The 24171-nt window shown below is 39.0% G+C and overlaps 1 protein-coding gene across 4 annotated transcripts in view; it reads left to right on the top strand.

The window, feature by feature from the left end:
• LOC131912994 (EGF-like and EMI domain-containing protein 1) overlaps positions 1-24171 on the top strand; it is a 615403-nt gene that overhangs the window by 411853 nt on the left and 179379 nt on the right. For 3 of the 4 annotated variants that reach the window (XR_009379781.1, XM_059265325.1, XM_059265324.1), the window contains one exon: positions 16730-16852. Coding sequence is in view for 2 of the 4 variants with exons in the window: in XM_059265325.1 (XP_059121308.1) it covers positions 16730-16852 (123 nt within the window). In the remaining 2 variants the exon portion in view is untranslated. Of the gene's footprint in view, positions 1-16729; positions 17037-24171 lie in introns of those variants that run through there. The other variant, XR_009379780.1, reaches the window with a different exon arrangement.

Below are 24171 nucleotides of genomic sequence, written 5' to 3'. Positions count from 1 at the left end.
GCAACATTACTGTAGATTAAATCATTGCCAAACAAACAAACAAACTTGTACTACTGGGCAAGCATTTCGAGTCATCAGAAGCAGGGTTCAAACACAGATGATCCATGCGTATGAACACATAATTACAATGAAGTCTGGAGGCCTCTATAGACAGGAGCTGACTTCACAGCTATGGTGAGTTTGTAGAGGGCTGGAAACTCAGGGAGAAAATAAGGAAGGCTTCCTGGTAGGAGTGATAGTCACACTGAGAGGCAAAGGAAGTAGTCAGAGATAAGATGTATGGGGTGTCATTCTGCTGTTGTTCTAAACACTTAAAAAGAGAATTGTCTCCTTTAAATCTCAAGAAAACCTTATAAAGCGCTGCAGGGTACTTCCACTTGATAGACAAGGGAACAAAAGGTTATAAAGTTAGGTCTTGGAAGAAGTACACCACAGAGTTTACTTTTTAAAGATATCTGTAATAGCAGCACCCTTCCCAGAATGTTTCAACAATTTTGCGGTTGCTTCATTAAGACAGGAGCCCTTTGTGTGGATCTACATTCTGTCAGAGTCTCATGAGAAACTAACAGAATGCAGCAGGAAGTGATCCTGTGGTTGTTTCAAAGGTTAGGTCAGGAATGAAGGTCCACACCCACTGGAACATTGTTCTGGGACTCTGATCTTCTGTAGCTCTGCCAATCCATCTGCCCATGGCTGGCATGCTCTGAAGAGATGGAGATAACTACCCTAAGGAAGAGACCATCAGGTAAAGCTTAGGTTTAAAGGGAAGAGGGAGGGAGGGAGGGAGGGACAGAGAGAGAGAGAGGAGGGAGGGAGGGAGGGAGGGAGGGAGGGAGGGAGGGAGAGAGGGAGGGAGGGAGGGAGGGAGGGAGGGACAGAGAGAGAGGAGGGAGGGAGGGAGGGAGGGAGGAGGAGAGACCAAACACTAGCAGCTTCTAGGGCTTCCAGCTCCAGCCACAATATTAGCTGCACCCGACAAAATGAACTAAACCAAGACTGCCTGGACAAGACTGTTTCTACATCCTGAACCACAGAAACTGCCAGATAACGAAGTAATTATAGTTTCAGCCACTGAAATTGAGGGTGATTCCTTACGTAGAATCATTAATAGAATACCACCAAAGAGAGCTGCAGTCGTAATTTAAACTTTGGCTCCATTGCACCTTCCTATGTCCTGGTACATAGGAACACTCCTTCACATCCTTCACATGGAGGAATGCAAAAAAGAAAGAAAGAAAGAAAGAAAGAAAGAAAGAAAGAAAGAAAGAAAGAAAGAAAGAAAAGAAGGAAGGAAGGAAGGAAGAAAGAAAAAGAAAGAAAAGAAAAGAAAGGAAGAAAGAAATTATTCCTTTAGATTAGTCTTCTGAGAGGCAGGAAACACATTTGCACTAAGGCTTTTTTTTTTCTCCAATTTAAGGTCGAAAATTAAACAAAGGAAGCAAAAAAGTAAAATTTCTGGAGCTCATAAACACACCAGTTGTCAGGACTGTAAAAGCTGACTGTCCAGTGACTGAGGAGATGCATGGCACATCTCTACAGTGATAAAGTCACACATCTCTGGAATGTTGATGTCACATCTCTGAAGTGATGATATCACATCTCTAGAGTGATGACATCATATCTCTGGAGTGATGAATTCCAACCATATTAAAATGATGTAGTGTTTAGACTGGATGGAAACTAATATTTCAAATCAGGCAATAATTTCTGATGAGGCAGATAGGATGAGAGAAGACAAGTTCCTTTTAAGGCAGAAAGCTTGGGTTTTGGTGAGAGGAAATATAGCCCTTCCTTTTTTAGTCAAAGCAACTCATTGAGTTCATGAACCCCAGGAAACCAGCAAGCTTTTTAGAGATGAACTTCAAAATAATAAAGTCTTCCTCCTTGGATGCTGTGGGATCAACATAAAGACATTTACTAAGTAAGGTGCTGAGAATGATTTATTACTGTCTCAGTTTCTTTATTTATAAATTATAAAGTAATAGCTGAACTTTCCATCCAGGAATTGTTTGCACTTGTCATGTATTCAACCAAATGATTTTTCTAGATACCTAAAGTAACAATTTATCTCCTGGACATGTCTCAGGATACATCAATATTGTCTGTAAAGCAGACACTGCACACTAAGGTCACATCTGTGGCTACCATCGGCCTGTGATGAAGACTATTTGGGAAGCCAACCAAGGGATGACTTGGGGACAGCACATTGTACTTCACTTTGGAGGCTCATTGGCCTGCCTGCCTTCCTCCCACCCTCCCTCCTTCCCTCTTCTCCCTCCCTCCCTTCCTCCCTCCATCCCTCCCTTCCTTTCTTGAATGTTAGAATAATTTGTCTTCGAGAATGTCACACATGGACACTGCATCTATGTCACTTCTACCTCCCTCCCCAACTTCTCCAGTGTCCCCACTCCCAAAGTCATGGCCTCTTCTTTAATCATTTTTGTTGCACATGTATATGTATGTACACACATATATATTTATAAAGTACTAAGTACATTTCATGTTGTCGGTATGTACATGTGTCCATGGCTGCCCATTTGAGATTGGACAACCTGTGTTGTCCATGGCTAGAGGAGACTGATTCTTCCTCTCTCAGCAAGCTTGATCACTTGTAGCTCTTCATGTGATTTCTTAACATTGCTCTGTGATGAAAGTTTCTCCACCCACTATGATGACTCACACAGTTTTATTCAACCTTATTAATTGTAAGGTATACTTTGTCTCTCTGATTTGTGAACTTCGAATACTACTCTGAGTGTAAATTTTAGTGAAAATGTCTATTTTATAAAGTGATAAAATGCAATCATATTTATATTATGTTGCAATATATGCCTGCCTATATTTGTGTTTTTGATAGCCTAAGAAATGTAAAGAATAGATGAATTACTTTTACCTTAAAATATTTATTTGTTTTATGTGTTGGTGAGAGAGACACAGAGAAATGGGGGGATAAAGAGAAAGAGCTCTCAATCGAAAGATGTGAGAGTGGACAACTTTGTAGGAGGTGGCTTTCTCCCTCCACCTTCTTTTTGAGGCAAAGTCACTCTTGTTATTTCTGCCACGGTGCTGTGCATGGGAGCTTCCAGCCTATTCTCCTGTTGGTGCCTCCCAGAACTCATGTGAGGTGAAAGTTCTGGGACTGGAGTTGCCGATGTGAGTCACTGCGCACAGCATTTGTGCATGGGTCCAGGGGATCAAACTCAAGTCTCCAGGAGGTCTTCCCAGTCAGTGTTTTTATTCACTGCACCTCAATAGCTTAGTTTTACTTTTTTTAAATAATTTTTTAAAATTACGTTGTACACTTGTTCCTGTGGCTTTTTCCTCATGAAAGTATAGTAAGCTCAGGTCTTAAATAAATCATGTCATTCAATTGAGCAACGTTTTTGCAGTGAATTGATGAGGATTATTTATAAACTGCACAAAGAATTTGAATTGAAGTTAATTTGTTTTAAAAGATCACTTTACTATAAATAGAACAAATGTTTTAAAGGAGAATAAAAGTTTTAAGTAATTACCATTGGTAAAATGATGATAATACCAACTGGAAGTCTAGTTTATTGAACCTTGAATATGAGGTCATCAGTTTTGCATAATAATTCATTTAATTTTCCAAAACAATGATGGAGAGGGTATTAATGTCATTACACTCATTTTACGGATGCAGCAAAGGGAAAGGAAAAATGATACATGAACTAAATAAAAGAAGATCTGCAATCCAGCTCCTGTACACATCTGTCTCAGTTTTTTTATTACTGTGAAGAGACACAGTGACCAAGGCAACATATAAAATAAATTATTTAATTAGGGGCTTGCTTACAGTTTTGGAGGGTCAGTCCATAATTATCATAGCAGAGATAGTGGCAGCAGGCAGGCATGGTGCTGGAGAAGTAGCTGAGAGCTTATAGCTGATCTACAAGTTGCAGGCAGAAAGAGTGATCTGGGCTTGGATTGAGCTTTTGAAATGACACATTAAGGCCATGGCTGCTCCAACAAGGCCACACTTCCTAGTCCTTCCCAAATGGGTCTAATAACTGGGGACCAAGCATTCAAATCTATGTCAATCTAAATCAAATCTGTGTCAATCTAAATCAAGTCTATGGGGGCCATTCTGGTTCAAATTCAGTGTCTTTATCTTGACTCTCACTGTAGTTAACATGCAACTGTTTATTTCAATAGATATTTTCAATTTAAAATAAGCTTATAAAACCTCAAGTATTCTATATAATTAGTGTGGAGGGCAGAGTCTCACACAGCCCAGAATGCCTTCAAACTTGTTACTCAAGTCTGGGATAATGAGCAGATGCCACCACATTTAGTTTTATGCAGTTTTAAGAATTGAATTCAAGGCTGGTGCATTCTAGTGCATTCTCTACTAACGGAGCTACATCCCCTACTCTAAAACCTCAAAAGTATCTCAATTTCTTAAATTTATTGCATTTTTCTGTTGTTTTGTGTGTGTGCACATAGGCATGTTTGTTCACCACTAGGGGTCAGAGGACAAATTGAGGAAGTCGATTGCACTTTGTGGGTCTTCAAGAGGGAATTCAAGTCACAAGGTGTTGTAGCAGGAGCCTTTGCCTACTAAACTCAAAGTAGTTTAGCCATGAACAAGTAAAGACAATATTAAGAAGGTGAATAACTTTTAAAGCTAGTTACTTAGTTGGGAGATTTGTTGCAAGTTTTGTGAGCTGTGCCAAGCTTAAAGAAAGCATGCTGTAGGTACAGTATTCCATAACTTTTATTAAACTTCTTAAAAATCATAGTAGATGTGTAGGCTGCATTACACGGATGCAGCCACATAAAATGGCCTTGCTCCCAGTGCTTGTGTGTATTTGTTTTAAGCAGCAGAGTTTATAGTAGAATTCTTCTATGAACATATATCCTGTGTTTTTCTTTTTTCTTCACAATTTTCTTCACTGCATAAATTGCTGAGTCCTTTTAAATAGTCTTCTTTGAAAGAAAATATAGGATATTTTCCCTTCCCTGAGTGCAGATAAAGCACTCAGGATAGATTTCAAAGGGAAAGGGGATTTTCACAGCTATGGTAGTCAGTATTTTAGTGGATGGCTGTCACACTCTTTAAAATGAGTGAGAAGCAGAGATGTGACCTGACTCACATGACAGTCCAGAGACAGACAGTGGGTGTTCAGAACCACAAGTTTGCTGCCCTGTTGTCTGGTGGCATGGCTTTTCACTTCTCCTTTCTGTCTTCATCAACATTGATAAATAGGAGAAGACACTCAGTTGAACCTCAAGAGATTTGTGGAGGTCTAGATAATTTTTTGAGATCTTCTTTGTTCCCTGCTGACTGGAATAGAGAGAATCAGGCTGATTGTTAAGTGAAGCCACATTCACATTACTGTAATAGTAATCTACAACTTAGGTTGTAGCTAGAAGTAATTTCTACATATTATCTACAATCTTTAGAAGAGGTATTTCTATGTACCTTTGATGGAATGCCATAATGTCAACAATGGAATTAGAAGGATGTAAGACATGGAATACATGCATTTTCTAGTGATGCAAAGTGATGCAATAGGTCACTTTAACCTACAAGGAATTCCATTAAGCATGACAACTAAAGACAGCTACACTGATTTGCTATAGACACTGACTGCAGTGAAATCTGTTGATCATAACCTCATAAAACCCACTGGCGTAAAAATCAGGATGATATGTAAAATTTACATGCACTTCATGGACATTTTCAAAAAGTGCCTTCAAAAACAATGCAAAAGTATACATGCTAAGTTGGAGCACATATATTCAGTTTGGAGAAGTTTGGAGAAAAATTTGAATTAAAATAAAACATTTCTCATCTTCTTTGCTCTTTTGTAGTTAGCTCTCTTCAGTATCTGTCAAGCTTCTAAAATCCATATGAAAATCCCCTAACACCAAAACAACAGACTAAATGAAGCATGAGACTTCAGATAGATGCCTCATTTAAGGAAAGGATCACATACAAAGAATCCAAATCCACTAATTTTGTTTAAAGGTAAAAATTAATAGCGGCTTTATATAGATATTTTTCTTACTCATTTCAGGTTCTATTATAATTTTTGTCCTATAACAGAAATGCAGTACTGCTCTTGGAACCATCATATTTAATTCCCGAAGAGACTGCAGTTTGTCATTACAGATGGAGTGATAGCCTTGACGGTATCATTGAACTTTTGTCATGACTAACCTGGAAGACTTTCTGTGTGTCAGAGAATTTTGTCATTCATCTTGCTTTTGAAAGACCAAATTTATTTGCAACCTTGAATGACATTGGCTACATGAAACAGCTTGAAATCTATCACACCCGAGTCTTATAAAACTGCAATTTAAAATCCTAAGTGTTGACCTGCTTTTCAGAACCATCTTCAAAGTCAATGACTTTCAAATATTTTCTTACAAACCTGGAGTTTTTTTAGCTGATAACAATAACTTTATGTTTTCCTGTATTTTTTTCCTGAGTACATGGGGTCACCTAACATGTACCATGTGTTCTTATTTTCCTTTTAGAGAAAAGTAGAAATCAATGCCATTAGAAACACATGTATATGTCTTATATTCATAAAATGTCAGTGTGCAACTGGAAAGTCAACAGGTCAAGGCAGTGGGGTTTAACCTTTCCTTGGATTATTCAGCCAAAAGTTGAAACAATCAGCTTACATTGACAGGGAGCAGAATTGCATGAAAGTGTATCCCGGGAAAGCAAGATTGTCTTTGAGCTTTCTGTGTTGAAAAGTATACATCTGAAGATGGCCTTGTAATTCCATGCATGCTATTGTTCAATTCAAAGTAAACAGAAAGTAATTGAGCACTTTCTATTAACCAGGTTTGAGTTTTCAAGTGTGTGTGTGGGGCTGGTGGGGTGGGGTAAGGGGGGGGCTGGTTTCTGCAACCTCCATGGCCAGCAGAATGAATATCCTTGAGAGTCAAGAAGACAGTTCAATCCAACATAACTAAGCAGCTGGTGTTGGTTCAAACTTTGGGAGTCTGACCCCAAGTCATTTATTTTATGCACATTTAAGTGCAGCACAATTTGGTGAAAAATTTCCTAGTGATAATTAAGTCAACCTCACGAGCAAGATAAAGCATACAAAAAATCTCCTTGAGGAACAAAGTTAGGTAAATAAAGTTCAAATGTGACTACACTGAAACTCTTTGTAAAGTACACGTGGCACCGTCTGTAAAGACAGGTTCTATAGATTGACTGGGAAATCACACTTCTGATAAGGTTCTGGAGCAATGTCCAGTGTGGTCTCACACAAATACTGCAAAGGTCATCAGGCAAGTATGCAAGTCTGCTCCCAGCCTTCTGTGCAGACAACAGATACTTTGTTCCTATTGAAGGAACAATCCTGTGTGCTAGCTAGCATTCCAGGTTCCCCTAGTGCTTATATGTGAGCACAAGGACATCTGGCTCTCCTACGTATGTAATAATAAACACTATTATTGTTCTTACAACAATAATGGCTACTATTTATAGAGCTCATTCTATATCACAAAATGCGCTAATTATTTTGAACATGTAATATAATAGCCTTATAAAGTACTCTCTTTTTATCATTTTCCTCAAGTTTTACTAAAAATAAGTTGAGAAATGGAAGAATGAAAAACCACAAAACAAAACCATCCAGTCATTTCTTTCAAGATTAATTACTGAGGAGATTTAACCATATTCTTTTCTATTCTTCCCAAGCATGATTGGTAGATCTATGGATACGTGTACTATAATGTATGTAAATATACATACTCTTACAGTGCAGATATGAGTGCAGATGCAAATGGAGATGCTTTGCAAAATTGCTGGTTAATGATTGGATAGCATCCTTGGTGTGGAGTAGTTACATCTTCAATATTTACTGTTGAGATCATTTATAGTTTTCCTCTTCTGTAATTAAAAATATATAATCCATTATGTGTATCACGATTCTATATCTGACTGAATTGCTGGGGAGAAGCAAGAATCTTTAACTTAACATGCTCCAATATCATTTTTTTTCTTTTTCATTTTATCTTTGTTTTTGAAGCTTGATTATTCTGAATGTGAGATTATAAAGCTATAAGAGGTATGGGGGTATAGCTCATTGATAGAGAGTACTTTCTTTTAAACAAAATAAGGCTTGGGACTCAAAACCAGCATCACAAACATAAATATTTTAATATTAAGTTTATTTAATAATTTTTAATTATGCATATATATGCACATCTGTGTGTGGGTATGTGCATGTATGAGTGCAGATGTGTTCTGTTCAGAGATGGTGCAGACCTCTTGGAGCCAGAGTTATGGCTGGTTGTGAGTTGCCCAATAAGGGTATTGGGAACTAAACTTCGGTCCTCTGAAAAAGCAAGGAACACTTTTAACCATCAAGCCATCTCTCTATCTCCTGAAATAAAAATTCACTGTGGCAGAATCTATGAGCTTTTCCATGTATGCCTTTTATTTATGGTGTTTCTTTTAAACTCTAAAAATATAAAATATATTTTATGATATACTTAGATGTTTCGTGGGATGCTAATATTTCTCCTAAACAAATAAGCATTAGTTCTTTTGTGTTTTTTTATATACTTATCATTTTGACAAATGGAACCTCTAATTTACTTTTATTTTTTATCTTTTACAAAATTGTAATCTAATATTAACAGTTTGTGAGCCTCCTGAAAATATGGAGCCAGATTTGGTTTTATGTTTATTGATAGTGTACATAAGGATGAAGATAAATGAATGCACATTGAAGGGGATCACCACTCACTACATTTTGTGACTATCTTAAAATTATTATTAGGTTTCTGAAATTATTTTGCAAAGGTGTACTTCTTCATATTCCTTGTGATTAAAGGACCTTGCTTGCATGTGACTTCCCCGAGATAAGTTGTGGCAGTCTAATAGAAGAGATTTTAAATAATAAAACCAATCACTTTATTCACAGAGATGTTAAGCCAAGAGCTTCCCACTGTTTAAAACATACTAAAGATTTTTCAGTCCTGGGTTTGGAGGTGATATGCTAGGACATCTTCCCTGAGCCTTGGATGTCTATCCAGGCTCCCCTGGGGCAACTTTGGGGATCCGTGAGAACATGATGCCAAGTCTTTCAGATTAGAAGAGAGAATGAGAAACAGTAGTGTAGCTAGAGTTTTCCTGCCTTGCCCACAGTCAGGACAAATCTCTCTCACCTGCCAGTCCCACAGCCGCTCAGACCCGACCAAGTAAACACAGAGACTTATATTGGTTACAAACTGTATGGCTGTGGCAGGCTTCTTGCTAACTGTTCTTACAGCTTAAATTAATCCGTTTCCATTAATCTATACTTTGCCACATGGCTCGTGGTTTACTGGCATCTTCACATGCTGTTTGTTATCGTGGCGGCTGGCAGTGTCTCTAACTCAGTCTTCCACTTCCCAGCTTTATTCTCCTCCTTGTCCCGCCTATACTTCCTCCTACCTGACTACTGGCCAATCAGTGTTTTATTTACCAACCAATCAGAGCAACACATTCGCCATACAGAACATCCCACAGCATAGTAGTCCAGTGATACCATCTGCTCTGAAGCCAAGAATAAGAATATATGCTTAGTAAACCAAAGAGAAAACAGCCTGAGATAAATAATCTGTAGAGAGTAGGTCTCATAGCCACACATACGGAAGCAGTAGGAGAGGGCACAGAAGGTGAGAGAAACGCAAGGCCTGGATAGGTGAAATTAGGAACAGTTCCTCTAAAAGTCAAAGAAAAACATAAGTACATAAGTTTTAGATGCACTTATGACTCAATGGAAGAAAATGACAAAGAAAAAACAAACAAAAAACATCAGGAGCCAGGAGATTGCTCAATGGATGGACAGAAATAAAGAGAGAATTGTTATTTCAAACAGAGGAACCTAGCAACATTATTTTCAACAATGACAATGGAATGACATAGGAAAAGGTTGAAGAAGCCAATAGCCAACCTACAGTTCTTTTTCTTGCCATTGAGAAGACTCTTTAAAGTTTGGCATAGAGTAAATGAAGAAGAGGCAGGTCTCTGGTAAGGAAGGGTTTCAGATGACTGTGGGATGTGTTAGTGTTAGATTAGGCTTGATTTTCCATTGCTCCAAAGAGTATGAAAGACTTAGGACTGCCTTGTTTATGTAAAATGAGGAAACCGGCAGGTACTAAATCAGCCATCTATCAAGGTCAGCACCAACCAAGCTAAGTCCTGTTCATGTGAAAATTACCCCTTATCCCTGTGGTCTCCCTCTTCAAAAAACGTGACTCCCAATAAGGAAGATGTTACACAAAATTATATCAGAAACCATAGCATACAACAACTGATTAGTTTTTCTCAAAACTCTCAAGGATATCAAAACTAAAGAAGTTTGAGGCTTAAGGAGACAAGGCAACTAAATTCAGTGTGGTGTCATGGAAAGAATCCTGAGACAGAAGAAGGGTATTATTTGAGAACAGGAAATATCAATAAAGTGTGACTATGTAACCATGGACTGTTGATGCTGACTCATTAGTTAAATAAATGTACCTAACTAACATAAGATGTTTATAATCATGGGATGTGATGTATGTGGGGTACAGGGTAACTTTTATTTTTGCAATTTTCTTATAATTATAAAACTCTTAAAATAAATATTCAGGTTAAGATAAATTTCCTAACAAAGCATGAAAAATTCTTACCTAACTATAAATATGAAAATGCATATTCTGGTCATTTTCAGAAAGACAACATTGCTCTAGAAAGAGGCAGATAAATGGAGGAAGAAATGATAAGTCCCAGAAAGAGTGACTACAAAGGTGAACCTAGGCTATTGATTAGATAAAGTAATAAAACCAGGTAGACATCATTGAAACATCTGAAACTACCACGGTGATGACAACGATGCAAAACTCCAAGCCTAACAGAACCAAACGAACTCCATGACTACAGTTTCTAGAAGTGGTCAAGCACTCATTTATATGAGGATCTAATAATGAATGCTGTAGTGTCTAGTGTAGTTGGAAGATTTTTCTGGTCTTGTCCAGGCCCTGTGGTCAGGACAAATCTCTCACACACTGTCCCCCAGCCTTTTATAAAAAAATCACAGAGGCTTAATATTAATTATAACTGCTTGGCCATTAGGTCAGGCTTATTACTGACTAGCTCTTACACTTAAATTAACCCATAATTCTTATCTATATTTAGCCACATGGCTTGATACCTTTTCTCAGGTCTGCCTTGTCATCTTGCTTCCTCTATGTCTCACTGGTGACTCCTGACTCAGCTGTTCCTCTTCCCAGAATTCTCTTCATCTGCTTATCCCACTTATACTTCCTGCCTGGCTACTGGCCAATCAGCATTTTATTTATCAACCAATCAGAGCAACACACATTCACAGCATACAGAATGACATTCCACAGCAGTATATAGTGGAAGGTTGAAAAAAGAGGGAAATAACCTAAAATCACAAATTTAAAAGAAGGTGCTTATGAATAGGGATTATAACACAATATATGGTATCTTTTAGAAATAAGGAAATTGTAGATTTAATTTAAAGATGTCAGGTGTTAGAGGTCAGTTACATAGTGTATCCTATAGTTAAAAGAGTAAGGTATCTAGAATATGTTTATGTTTAGAAAGAGCTAGAACTATGTTCAAATAATACATAGAGAAATTCTCCAATGTGTGGGTAATGAAGTATAAAAGTAGACTTTAAAGAATAAAATTCATGTAAATGGTAACCAAAAAGAAATTGGTGCAGGTAACAAATGTCACAAAAAGCCAACTTTAATAAGAAATGCTAGAGTCAAAAAGGCACGTTTTATAACAAAGGGTCATACGTGCTAGGAAAATGAGGCAATGTTAATAAAGCTTCAAATTGCATGAAACAAAATTTTCGATCATAAAAGGATAAGTAAAATCTGATAAAGAGATTGAGAAAATCCTCAAAGACATAAAAATATGGAAAACCTGAGTAACAAACTAGAACTAATTAAATATACATGTTTGTACATATTCAAAATGTGTACATATAATTTTAAACCCATATTGAGCAAGTATTAGAATATAAATAATTTAATAAATTTTCAAGAATTGAGATTTTGCTGAATATATACTGTCTCCACTATGAAATTGACCTAGCATTTCATAATAAGACATTAAAAAGTTGTCAATGGTTTTGAAGAAAGTCCCCAAAATATAATTTAAAATAATCTGAAGAAGAAGTGTTCATTTATAGTAGGAAATGTTTTGAGTTGAACAATAATTAAAATGCAACATGAAAAACTGTGAGGCATAGCCAATACTTTAGCTTTAGGAAAATTATACCCTACCCCAAACATCTAAGTGCAATATGCTGTCTTCAAAAGCTGCCATAGTTTCTTTCTCTCCCAGGTCACACATGAAAGTGTTTTATCAAAGGACAAATTCCTTTTCCTCCTCCTCCTGCTCCTCTTCTCCTGCTCCTTCTCCTCCTCAAGCTCCTCCTCCTGCTCATCCTACTCCTTTTCCTCCTGCTCCTGCTCCTGCTCCTCCTCCTCCTCCTCCTGCTCCTTTCTCCTCCTGTCCCTCCTCCTCGTGCTCCTCTTCCTCCTGCTCCTCCAGCTTCTCCTCCTACCCCTCCTCCTCCTGCTCTTCCTCCTCCTCCAGCTCCTCCTCCTCCTGTCCCTCCTCCTCTTTCTCCTCCTTCTCCTCATCCTATTTCTCTTTCTCCAGAAGTCCCAGAAGCTCCACCCAATTCCCAATTTGTGAGTGAACAGCCAGCATACAGGATGAGTTCAACTGCCACCTGATGCTACTGACCATGAAATTGTGCATGTCAATCTCCAGAAACATGAAAGAAAATAACCCATTTTCTTTTTAAGCACTTCCAGTTGGGGTGGGTTGTCACACATATACAGGGGAACAGAAATATAATTTTAGAGTAAGAACAAAAGACATTGACTAGAGTTAGAACACTAAGAGAGACACACAGAAAGCAGGAGGAAAGCAGCGACAAAGGACAAGACAGTTAAGGGAGAAGATGAGCAATGCTGAAGACTGAATGGCACCTAGACCTTTCTTTTGGAAAACACAAGACAGGTGGCAAACAGCTGGGATGCAGATGCTGAATGGGTGGTGAGGTGGTTGGAATGAGAATAAGCTAACACTTGTGCCCAGTTGATGAGCTGTCTGGGAAGGTTTAGGAGGTGTGGTCTTGTTGGAGGTGTGTCCCTGAATGTGGGCTCTTAGGTTCCCAAAGTCCATCCCATGCCCAGTGTCGCTTTTGTTGCTCCCTATTGATCAGGATGTAGCTCTCAACTTTTGCTCCAGAAACGTGTGCTGCCATGATCCCTGCTATAATGATAAAGGAAAAACCCTCTGAAGGTCTAAGCAAGTTCCCAATTAAATGTTTTTTGTTTTTTGTTTTTTAAATAAGAGTTGCTTGGTCATGGGTATCTTCACAGCAACAGAACAGTGACTAAGACAGAGGTATAGAATATGATGGACAAATGATGGATACATTAATATGTACTTAACTTACACAGATAGATAGATGATAGATGATAGATAGATAGATAGATAGATAGATAGATAGATAGATAGATAGATGATAGATGGTAGAGGATAAATTATAAACAGATGATAGACAACAGAAATATATAAGGGAATTTAAAATAATCCTTGTAAAAATAAAGAAGAAAATTTATAACCTAACACAAACACATTTCTCAGTATTCCTTCTTCAGAATGAATTCTGAGAACAAGAATGGAGACCTAAGCACAGATTGGGCACGGCACGTTCCATAGAAGTATGGAAATATTGAGAAAAAACTTGAATGGAGACCTAAGTATAGATTGGGCATGTTCCATAAAAGTATGGAAATACTGAAAAAAAAAACTTAACAGCAGTATATTCAGAAATTTATATGAAAGAGAAAAAAATTCCTTGAGTGACACAATTTACTCCAATGCATTTAGTTGTATAATTGAATATTTTTATATGTAAGAAATAAGCTCATAAGTCATTACACACACAACATAGTACACACATAGAGACACACAATATACAAATACAGCCACATACTGCAAGTGGCATAATAAATGAACTTAAACAAACCTTGAAGTAAGAAATAAAACCAAACATTTTGGACAATAGAAAAAAGAAATAATTCCAGCTTGCTTCTGTTCCCATGAAAGGTGAGAACAAACACCTGGTGTTACAAAAACTGTGAGGGACTAGTAGAGAAAGAAAAAATACCATTCATATTATGAATATAACCACCAAAATCATTTTAAAAATCCTAGTTGAATCCAGAAATATATTAAAAGGGCACAATTTTTTGGTAAGAATGATTTTAGAGATGCAAAACACAGTCAGTGTCATTTATCACCTTATAGAATTAATAAGAAAACCAAATAATTTTCTGTGTATATTCAGTAGTGGTAAGACTTACCACTTGTTGATGAATCAAATATACAAAATGAGAACATTCTTAATCGGATCAGATAAATCTTTATAGATAGACTGCTAGAAATATAGATTTGTTTCCATTCTTATGATGTGCATGTGAAAAATCATCCCTTCAAGACTTGAAGGGAGGCAAAGTTGATTACAAATATCTCTTTTGCTTGAGATTATACCCCAAGACCAATAAGTACAATAACCAATATTTTAAGAGTTAAACAAATTGACAGACTGTTTGAAGAAACTTTTCAACAAATGTCACCCAAATGGCCAATAACATGAAAATGTGCTTAACCTAATTAATAACCAGTAAAATGCAAATTAAGTCACAACATGATGCTATTATAAAATCTCCAGAGGACCTGAAACAGAAACAGGATGTCCCAAATACTGGAAGGAATTAGTGGCATCTGGTCCCCAATGCACAGCTGGTGGGAGTATAAATTAGATTAATCTCTTTGGGAGACTGCTTGGTTATAACTACTAAAGTAGAACATGTCAAGACTCTTTGGTTCTGTGATTCCAGTTGAGATGTATCATCCAGTGCAAGTACATGTGTAAATCCATTGAAGGCTTGCTTATATGAGAATACTCATGTCAACATTCTTCACAGTCATTAAAACCGAGAAAGTGATCAATTGTGCTTCATCTGTGAAATGGGTAAATACACATTCGATAAATCCATAGAATACAATATTATACACGAGTGAGAATGAATGAACCACAACTTCATGTGGCACATGGATGTGTCTATAAAGGGATGATTAGTGAAAGAAGGCAGACATAAAAACACAAAAATGTACAGTCCAAGTTTGTCTGGACACATTACAAAAAAATCGAAGCTGACATGTGGTGTCTCAAGGTCAAAGCAGCTATGACCTTCAGCTACACAGAGTGCTTCTTGAACAATAGTCATACTTGATCCCCACAGTAAGCTTGTGCTGCTGGTCTGTGGATAGGCTCAGCGCCAGAGCATAGCCTAGTACACACAAGCCCTCAGATTGGATCCCCACAAGTTAAAAAATGGCACTTGTATACTTAATTTTTACAAACTCAAAAAATATATTTGAAGATTGGATTCTTTTCTGTATGCATGACACATTTCATTGAATAGTTTAAAGACAAGCAAAGGCACTTTCAAAGGTAGTAGTATCTCCATAGATGGATGCAATTAGTAAAGTTCAGTCAAGATTCCCTGTCTGTTGCCTCCTCATTCCTGCCGTAGCCATTACTCCATGCTCTCACAGTTACTCAGGTTGGACACACAGCTCCTCCATCTCTGTTTCTTTTTGGCTTCTGCTGTTCCCCACTGGTCAGTCTCCCCTGTTTTCTCTTCTCTTTGTTTCTCCAAAGCTCCCATCCTTCCTTACCTTGCTCCCTCATGCTCTGCTTTCTCCTATCCACATTTATTTTACTGAGCAAGAACCTATCACAATCACTACTCTGCATATACTAAACACGCTGAATTGAATAGATGTGTAGTACTGTTCCCTGGTAGGCCACTATCAAGTCTGAAAATGGATTAGAATATGTCCCATATTGGATAAGAGGAATGCCTAAATTTGAGTTCTATAACTAAAGATAACTTTTAGCTATGGGTTTAGAAGTAGGCACAACCAAGCCAAAGCTCTGTTTAGTCCTCAACCCCTGCTGGATACTACAGAACACCATTGTAATTTCTCTCTATTTTCTGGATCTCATCTTGAATTGCTGACTGGTAGGAAATTTCTCTATCTGTCCTATGAACTCTCCAAATCTACAATGCTAAAACCTCCTTACTTAACTATTTAAAAATAGTGCTTCAGATATCAAAGATTATGACTTGGCTATTTCTCTACGGCACATTCGCTTTGATTAAAGTGAGATGCTGGGGCTGGGGCTCACTAGGTAAAGCTCTTGCTGCACAAGCTTGAGAACCTGAGGTTGAACACCCATGCACAGCTGGGCACAGCTGCACAGCTGCAATTCCAGTGCTTCTGTTACAAGATGTGACAGAAAAGGGAGGTCTCATAAACTCATAGGCCAACTGCCATAGCCACAACAGAAAGAAGCCGTCTGGAATAGGTTTGAAGGTGAGGACACCTGTAGTCATCCTCTGAGCTCCATCTGCATGCTGTGCCATGTGCATGCTTGCAGTCACATACATACTCATGCACATACGCACACAGACACAAAATAATAAAATAAAATGAGATGCTCTTTTCTTTTCTCCTTTAAATCTGAAGAGGAAGGAATGTCAAATTGGTGGATCGATTTTAGGAGAGGCATTGAAGTTTCTCTCCATGTGTTTACTTTGAAGAGACTGATTCTATACAACTATCCATTTGCAGATATAAACGAATGTGCTGCTGACAATGGTGGCTGCCAAGACCAGTGCTGCAATACAATTGGCAGTTATTTCTGCAGATGTCAAGCTGGCCAAAAGCTGGAGGAAGATGGCAGGGGATGTGAAGGTACCAGTGAAGACTGTCTGCTTACTGAGAAGGAAACAGAATATCTATATAATGCAAAGAGGGGGTTGCTTTCCATCCAAGCCAGTTGAAGCACTTGTGTTAAATATTGTCAAGAGCATATCTTCTTCTTGTGTCTAGATTGCAAAATTGCAACCCATTAGAACACTTCAAGTAGCTTATTATAGGCAACATGTGATTATATGCTGGTGGTGCTTGTGCTGTGTTCTGATTATAGAATTTCAATCATTCATTTAGGATCTGGGGTACTTTGTTTATTTCTGTAGTAAAAAGTGGTGCTTCTCATAAAAGAGTCATATGTTGCTAAAATAGAAGTGAGGTACACAAAGTTTACATGGGGACAGCATCCTTGGATCCAATGAGCTTTTGCTCTTAGTTTAACAATTTTTTTCAAATTAATTTCTTTTATCTTTTATTTTTTTAAATCATCATCTTATTTACTTGACAGTCATGGAGTTCCTGTTCTCTATTAGGCATTATTCTATGCCTTAGAGATGTAAAATTAATGAGCAATAAATTCTTCCCTGAAGGAACTCATTGATTAGAGGAAAAGATGGAAATGTGTGCTCAGATCTTACAAAACAATGTGCTTGGGAATTCTTAAGTGGGGTTAAATGCACTGGAAGCAAAGAGATGTGTGTTTTGCTCTCAGCTGTGACCCGATTGTGTAACCTTGGAAAGTTACTTATCTCTCTGAGATTGCCATCTGTAAAGTGTAGGATAATGTTAGCTCCCGAAACTGCCAGCAATGTTGCTTTGAGACCTAGATAAGACAATGCATTCAAAACACTTAGCATAGAGAGTGGCACAGCCAGGCTCAGGATAGCCGTGCACTGTGTTTACGTTCAGTTACTGGATGCTCACTTTGGGTGAGGGAAACAGGTAGAGAGAGCTTCTCACTCAAAGGACTGGGCAGGGGCTCTGGCCTGGAAGGATCATGTGTGCTACTCCCCATGCTGTCTTTTCTGGCATTTTCCCAATTCATTCTACTATAATACCTGATCATTTTATATTCAGGTGTCATTGTCTACTGATTTGTTTGTTTAGGAGCACGATAAGTAGGAAAGTATTCTGGTTGTGTTGTGGACATTGATTCTATGAAATGTCACTCCATGGGCAGTGTTCATAGTGAGACATGTAAATAAAGAGGTAAAGAGAATAAATAAAAGACATTCCTAGTGAAGGTGCCTTGGACTGAGGTAATGGGCTTGGTAGGGATTCCTCAATTGGCAAAGAGTCTTCTCCATTCATTCATTCACTTTCTTGTGATAATTTCTAACTTTGGGTGTGGTTGGCAGTAGTACTCCAGTATGGATTCAACATCAGAGTGTCCACAAGTTAAAAGAGAGAGAGAATGGCCACTGATGGCAGCACAGACTATACAGTGATGTTGCTAGCTGTGACCTTTCCCCACCCTGACCTGTGTGTTGTCCTTTTGCTGAAGCTTGTCACAGTCGTCAAGTTCATTATCATAGAAACATTTCACATGTCTAGCCCAACTAGTAGCTGATGTTACATAGAACAATTCTATTGGCATTTTACAGCAGTTGTTAGGCTAACCGTGGGTTAGACCGTATACCTCATAGTGTACTTTCATCCGTTTGTCTTGTATTTTGTATTTCGTCTTATATCTTGACTGAAGTTGTTCCACAAACACTAAAATATTTAGTGAAGTGTTTTCTCTGGCTGCATTGAACTGTAGTAGCTTTGTAGAAACCGTGTAGGACTAAAGCTGCATTGAGGAGACTCGACAGGGTCATCACAGGGTAGTGCTGCTTTGCCTCTTACCTGGACCCAGAACTGAGAATAGAGATGTGGAAGGAAGCACCTCTCCCACAAAGACTGCCCCACCTGCAGTCTCATTCGTCTCGGCACCCCTTGTTTTCACTTCCAGAAGTGACTGGTAGAGAAGCTTATGCTGCTCTAGCCATGCTGCTGGCTCAGTTGCTGACCACGTGATGACTTAAACTTGTTCGTATACGTACTGTTGATGTAAATACACAACTCCTACCTCAAAGGAAGTAAGAGACAATTTATTCTGGAGCCAAATATGAGTGACCATGGCCTTGACCCAGAAACACTGACTTAACTCAGCCTGTGTTCCATGTTTAAATATGCTAACAATAGCATGAGATTTTGTATTAACAGGAAAAGGAAATTATTAATCAAGATACTTTGTTAATGCATTGGTGGAAATATCTGGTAAGCAGGTCACAAAATCTGGGGAAATATTTGCTATAGGCCTTGGTTGCTACTAGATGGCATACTTAACTTTTTGGTTTGTGGGACTCAGGGGTCTATTTGTAGATTCCAAAGGATTTACCTAAAGATCAAAAACAAGATAGGTCACACACAGAGAAGGGTAATAGATGGCTATTAAATTGGGCAAAAGATGGCCCAGGATAATTTGACTTTGGACTTCAAGATTCCATAACATCCACATTATCGACATATTAATCAAGACCTTTGGTTCACAATAGTTAAGTTAAAAGTGAGAGAAGATTTTCCTCCAATGTCCCTGACCCCCCTGGCTCCTATAATTCCCTCTCCCTCTCCTCAGCAGGACTCCCTGAGTTCAGCCCAATGTTTGGTCTTGGGTCTCTGAATCTGCTTCCATCAGTCACTGAATGAAGGCTCTCTACTGACAACCGAGGTAGTTACCAATCTGATGACAGGGGATCACCAGTTCAGGCTATGTATCCACTGGTGTCAGGAATCTTATCTGGGGCTGTCCTTGTAGACTTGTGGAAGTTTCCCTTGCATCCAGCTTGTACCAGACTCCGACTCCATAAAGTCTCTCTTTCCCGTCATCTTTCTCAGTACTCTCCCCTCTGCCCACCCCACAACCTAATCCCTCAAGTTCTCATCTCCACCCACCCCAGTCCACCCAGGAAATCACCTCTATTTCCCTTCCCAGGGAGATCCATGCATCCCCCTTGAGCCCACCTTGTTACCTAGCTTACCTAGCTTCTTCAGGGCTGTGGATTGTAGCATGGTTATGCTTTACTTTACAGCTAATATCCACTTATGGATGAGTACATACTTTGTTTGTCTTTCTGGGTCTGGGTTACCTCATTCAGGATAACTTTTTCTAGTTCCATCCATTTGCCTAAAAAAATTATGATATTATTTTAACAGTTGAGTAATATTTCATTGTGTAAATGCACCACATTCTTTATCCATTCCTCAGTTGAGGGGCATCTAGGTTGTTTCCAAGTTCTGGCTATTTTGAATAGATCTGCTATGAACATAGTTGAGCAAGTATCCTTGTGGTATGATTGAGCATTCTTTGGGTATATGCTGAAGAGTGGTATAGCTGAGTCTTGAGGTAGATTGATTCCCAATTTTCTGAGAAAATGCCATATTGATTTCCAAAGTGGCTGTATAAGTTTGCACTCCCACCAGCAATGGAAGAGTGTTCCCCTTGTTCCACATCCTCTCCAGCATGAGCTGTCACTTGTGTTTTTATCTTAGCCATTCTGACAGGTGTAAGGTAGAATCTCAGGGCCATTTTGATTTCCATTTCCCTAATGGCTAAGAATGATGAACATTTTTTTTAAGTGTTTTTCTGACATTTGAAATTCTTCTGTTAAGAATTCTCTGTTTAGGTGAGTACCCCATTTTTAATTGGATCATTTGTTTTTTTTTTTGGTGTATAGTTTCTTGACTTCTTTATATGTTTTAGAGATCATCCCTTTGTTGGATGTAGGGTTGGTGAAGATTTTTTTCCCATTCTGTAAGCTGCTGTTTTGTCCTATTGACAGTGTCCTTTGCCTTACAGAAGCTTTTCAGTTTCATGAGGTCCCAGTTATTAATTGTTGATCTTAGTGTCAGTACTACTGGTGTTCTATTCAGGAAGTTGTCTCCTGTGCCAATGTGTCCAAAGGTATAACCAGGGAGCCTGCATGGGACCGACCTAGGCCCTCTGCATATGTGTGACAGTTGTATAGCTTGGTCTTTTTGTGGGACTCCTGGCAATGGGAGCAGGTCTGTCCCGGGTGCTTTGGCTATCTCTTGGGAACCTATTCTTCATGCTGATTGCCTTGCTCAGCCTGAATACAGGGGGAGGTGCTTGGTCTGATGGCTGCTTGATATGCCATGCTTTTCAGATACTCCTGGGAGGCCTACCCCTTTCTGAGAAAATACTGAGGAAGGATGGCTTGGGGAGGGATTAGAGTGACAGGAGAGGAGGGAGGGAGGCTGTGGTTGGGATATAAAAGAAATTATTTAATTAATAAAAACAAGAAAATGTAAAAAATAAAAAAAGTGAGAGAAGAGATTTGGAAGTCTGGGAACAGTTTAAAATCACTGTAAGTGACTAAGGGGTCACCAGAGTTTCCTCACTGGCTGGTCTGGATAAAAGGTCTGGTGGTTTCAAAGAGCCTTGTGTGGGATGCTACAACCATAGACTTGAGCAGTCATTTAAGACCGTTGCTTATTTCACTTATTTAAGATGCTTTTTAAAATATAAAACAGCATTATAGCGGGTATTTATTGTTTTATTTTAAAACTAGTTTTGTTGTAACAAAATCTAGGGAGTACCCCCAGTGATACTGAAGCATTTGTAAAAATGGCTTTGTCAGACAACATATCCTCTAACTGTTCCTCTAAAGATCTATAAATTTGTGCAAAAATTGCCTAAAATTACTCTTATTCATGTGCACATGTGTGTATTGTATGTGTGAGAGAGAGGGAGAATGAGTGTGCGTGTGAGTGTGGGTAAGAGTGGGTAATTGGGAATGAGTGAGTGTGGGTGAGTGTGAATGGGTGTGAGTGTGTTCACACTGTAACAGGCATGTGGGATTTGGAGTACACCTTCTGGAGTTGGTTCTCTCCTCCTGCCTTTATATGGTCTCCAAGGATCAAACTCCTACCATACAGCTTGCATAGCAAGTATGTTTTCCCTCTCAGGCATCTCATGGGGCCCGTAGAAAACACCTTGTGAGGGGCACACTGCATTGGTACTGCTTATTCAGAAAAAAAAAAAGTGAACATCAGGCTGATTTTCTGATTCACAGTACAAGTGGTTAGCTTTCTTGCACGTATAGGTCAACAGAGAAAACAAGGGAAGACCTGCCTGCCACTGGATCCTGTGGGTTATTAATACGTAGACATATACATGAAAATCTACTGAAAAGACATGCACATTTTCTTCTCTTATTTATTCCTCTGGGCTGTAATATTTCTAAATCTTCAGATATGCAAATGTCTTCACATTTCAGGAAAATGCATTTACCGTTTGTTACTAAGTTTAATTTTCTAATACTTTGGTGAGGTGTTCACTCATTTCTGAGTACAGTAGGCTGTCATTTTTACTTCTTGCTTGTTCTTTGTAGCAGTAGTTTTCAGTCAAAGTATGCTCTTCGTTACAGACCAGTGGTTCTCAACCTCCTAATGCTTTGACTCTTTCATACAGTCATGCTGTGGTGACCCCCAACCATACAATTATTTTCATTGTTACTTCATAACTGTAATTTTACTACTGTTATGAATTGTAATGTCAATATCTGTCTTTTCCAATGTTTTAGGAAACCCCTGTGAAAGTGCCATGAGAGTCACAACCAACAGGTTGAAACCACTGCTATAGACACTTGAGAACCTGGCAGGCCTCACAAGGACATCAACCAGACATGGCATATCAAGTTGCAATATGACTAGGCACATCCCCTCCTATTCTGGTTGGATAAAGCAACCCAGTAGGAGGAAAAGTGTTCCAAAAGCAGTCAGCAGAGTCAGAGACAGCCCCTGCTCCCACTGTTAGAAGTCCCACAAGAACACCAAGCTACCAACTCTAACATATGTGCAGAAGACCTAGGTCAGTCCCTTGCAGGCTTCCTGGTTGTCGCTTCAGTCTCTGTGAGGCCCTGTGAGCCCAGGTAGCTGATTCTGTGGGTTTTCTTGTGTTGTCCTTGACACCTCTGGCTCCTACAATCTTTCCTTCCCCTCTTCCATGGGATTCCCCAAGCTTCACTTAATGTTTAGTGGCAGGTCTCTGCATCTGTTTCCATCAGTTGCTGGATGAAGCCTCTCTGATTACCATTATGCTAGGCTCCAGTCTTTGAGTATAGGAGAATACCATTAGGCTTCATCACATTGACATTTTTTTTCTCCAGTTGTATTTGTTTCTATCCTAGGTCACTGAGCTATTCAACCTCTGGTTCCTAGCCCTCCAGGTAGTGACAGGTGTAGGCTCCCTCTCGTGGTGGAATGGGCCTGAAGCTGGACTAGTCATTGATTGTCCACTCCCACAATTTCTGCACCACCTTTCCCCCAGCACATCTTTCAGGCAGGACAAATTGTAGATCTAAAGTTTTGTGGCTGGTTAGTGTCCTAATCTCTTCATTGGAAGTCTTGCCTGGTTACAGGAGATGGTCCATTCAGGCTCATTATCCCCCATTGCTATGAGTCTTTGCTAGGGTCACCCTTGTAGATTTCAGGGAGTTTCCATTGCACTGGGTTTCTAGCTTGTCCCCCGAGATACTTCCCAATTCCAATTGTGTCTCCCAGTACTCTCCCTCCATCCTCCCTCCCCCTGCCCGACATAATCCCTCCTCTTCCCATTCCCACCCACTCCCAGTCTATCCAAGATATCTATTTTATTTCTGCTTTCCAGGGACATTCATGTGTCCCCCCTTGAGCCCTCCTTGTTACTTATCCTCTCTGGGTCTATGGATTGTAGCATGATTATCCTTTACTTTACAGCTAATATCCACTTATAAACAAGTACTTGTGGATGTAACAGTCTTATTAAATAAGAAACACAGAGCCAAATGCAGAGTTAAAAGCCTAAGAGGTCAGAGCAGTAGCCAAGAGCTAAGACTAAAACTGCCTCTTATCACCCGCTGCTGCTGCTGTCCTTCCCCTGAGAAAGAGACCTACTTCCTGTGTGTCTGTCTTTTTATTGACTTTCTGTTCTGCCTTCTCATTGGTTGTAAACCCAACTACATGACCTCCTCGTTACTGCCTGCCTGTCTATACAGACCTCCAGGTCTCTATGGTTGGTTTTGAGATTAAAGGCGTGTGTCTCCAATCTGGCTATGTCCTTGAACACACAGACTCTGACTGCCATGTGATTGGATTAAGGGCATGTGCTACCACTGCCAGACTTCTGCTATGGCTCGCTACTAGCTCTGACCCCCAGGCAACTTTATTTATTAACATACAAATAAAATCACATTTCAGGACAAATAAAATAACACCATAAATACATACCATGTTTATCTTCCTGGGTCACCTCACTCAGGGTGGTGATTTTTTCTAGTTCTATCCATTTGCCTGAAAATTCTGTTGTATAAATGTAC

This window comes from Peromyscus eremicus, chromosome 6, assembly GCF_949786415.1.
Source record: "Peromyscus eremicus chromosome 6, PerEre_H2_v1, whole genome shotgun sequence".
Classification (NCBI taxonomy): domain Eukaryota; kingdom Metazoa; phylum Chordata; class Mammalia; order Rodentia; family Cricetidae; genus Peromyscus; species Peromyscus eremicus.
Note: the sequence above shows the minus strand (reverse complement) of the source record. Positions and strands in the feature narration are given on the sequence as shown.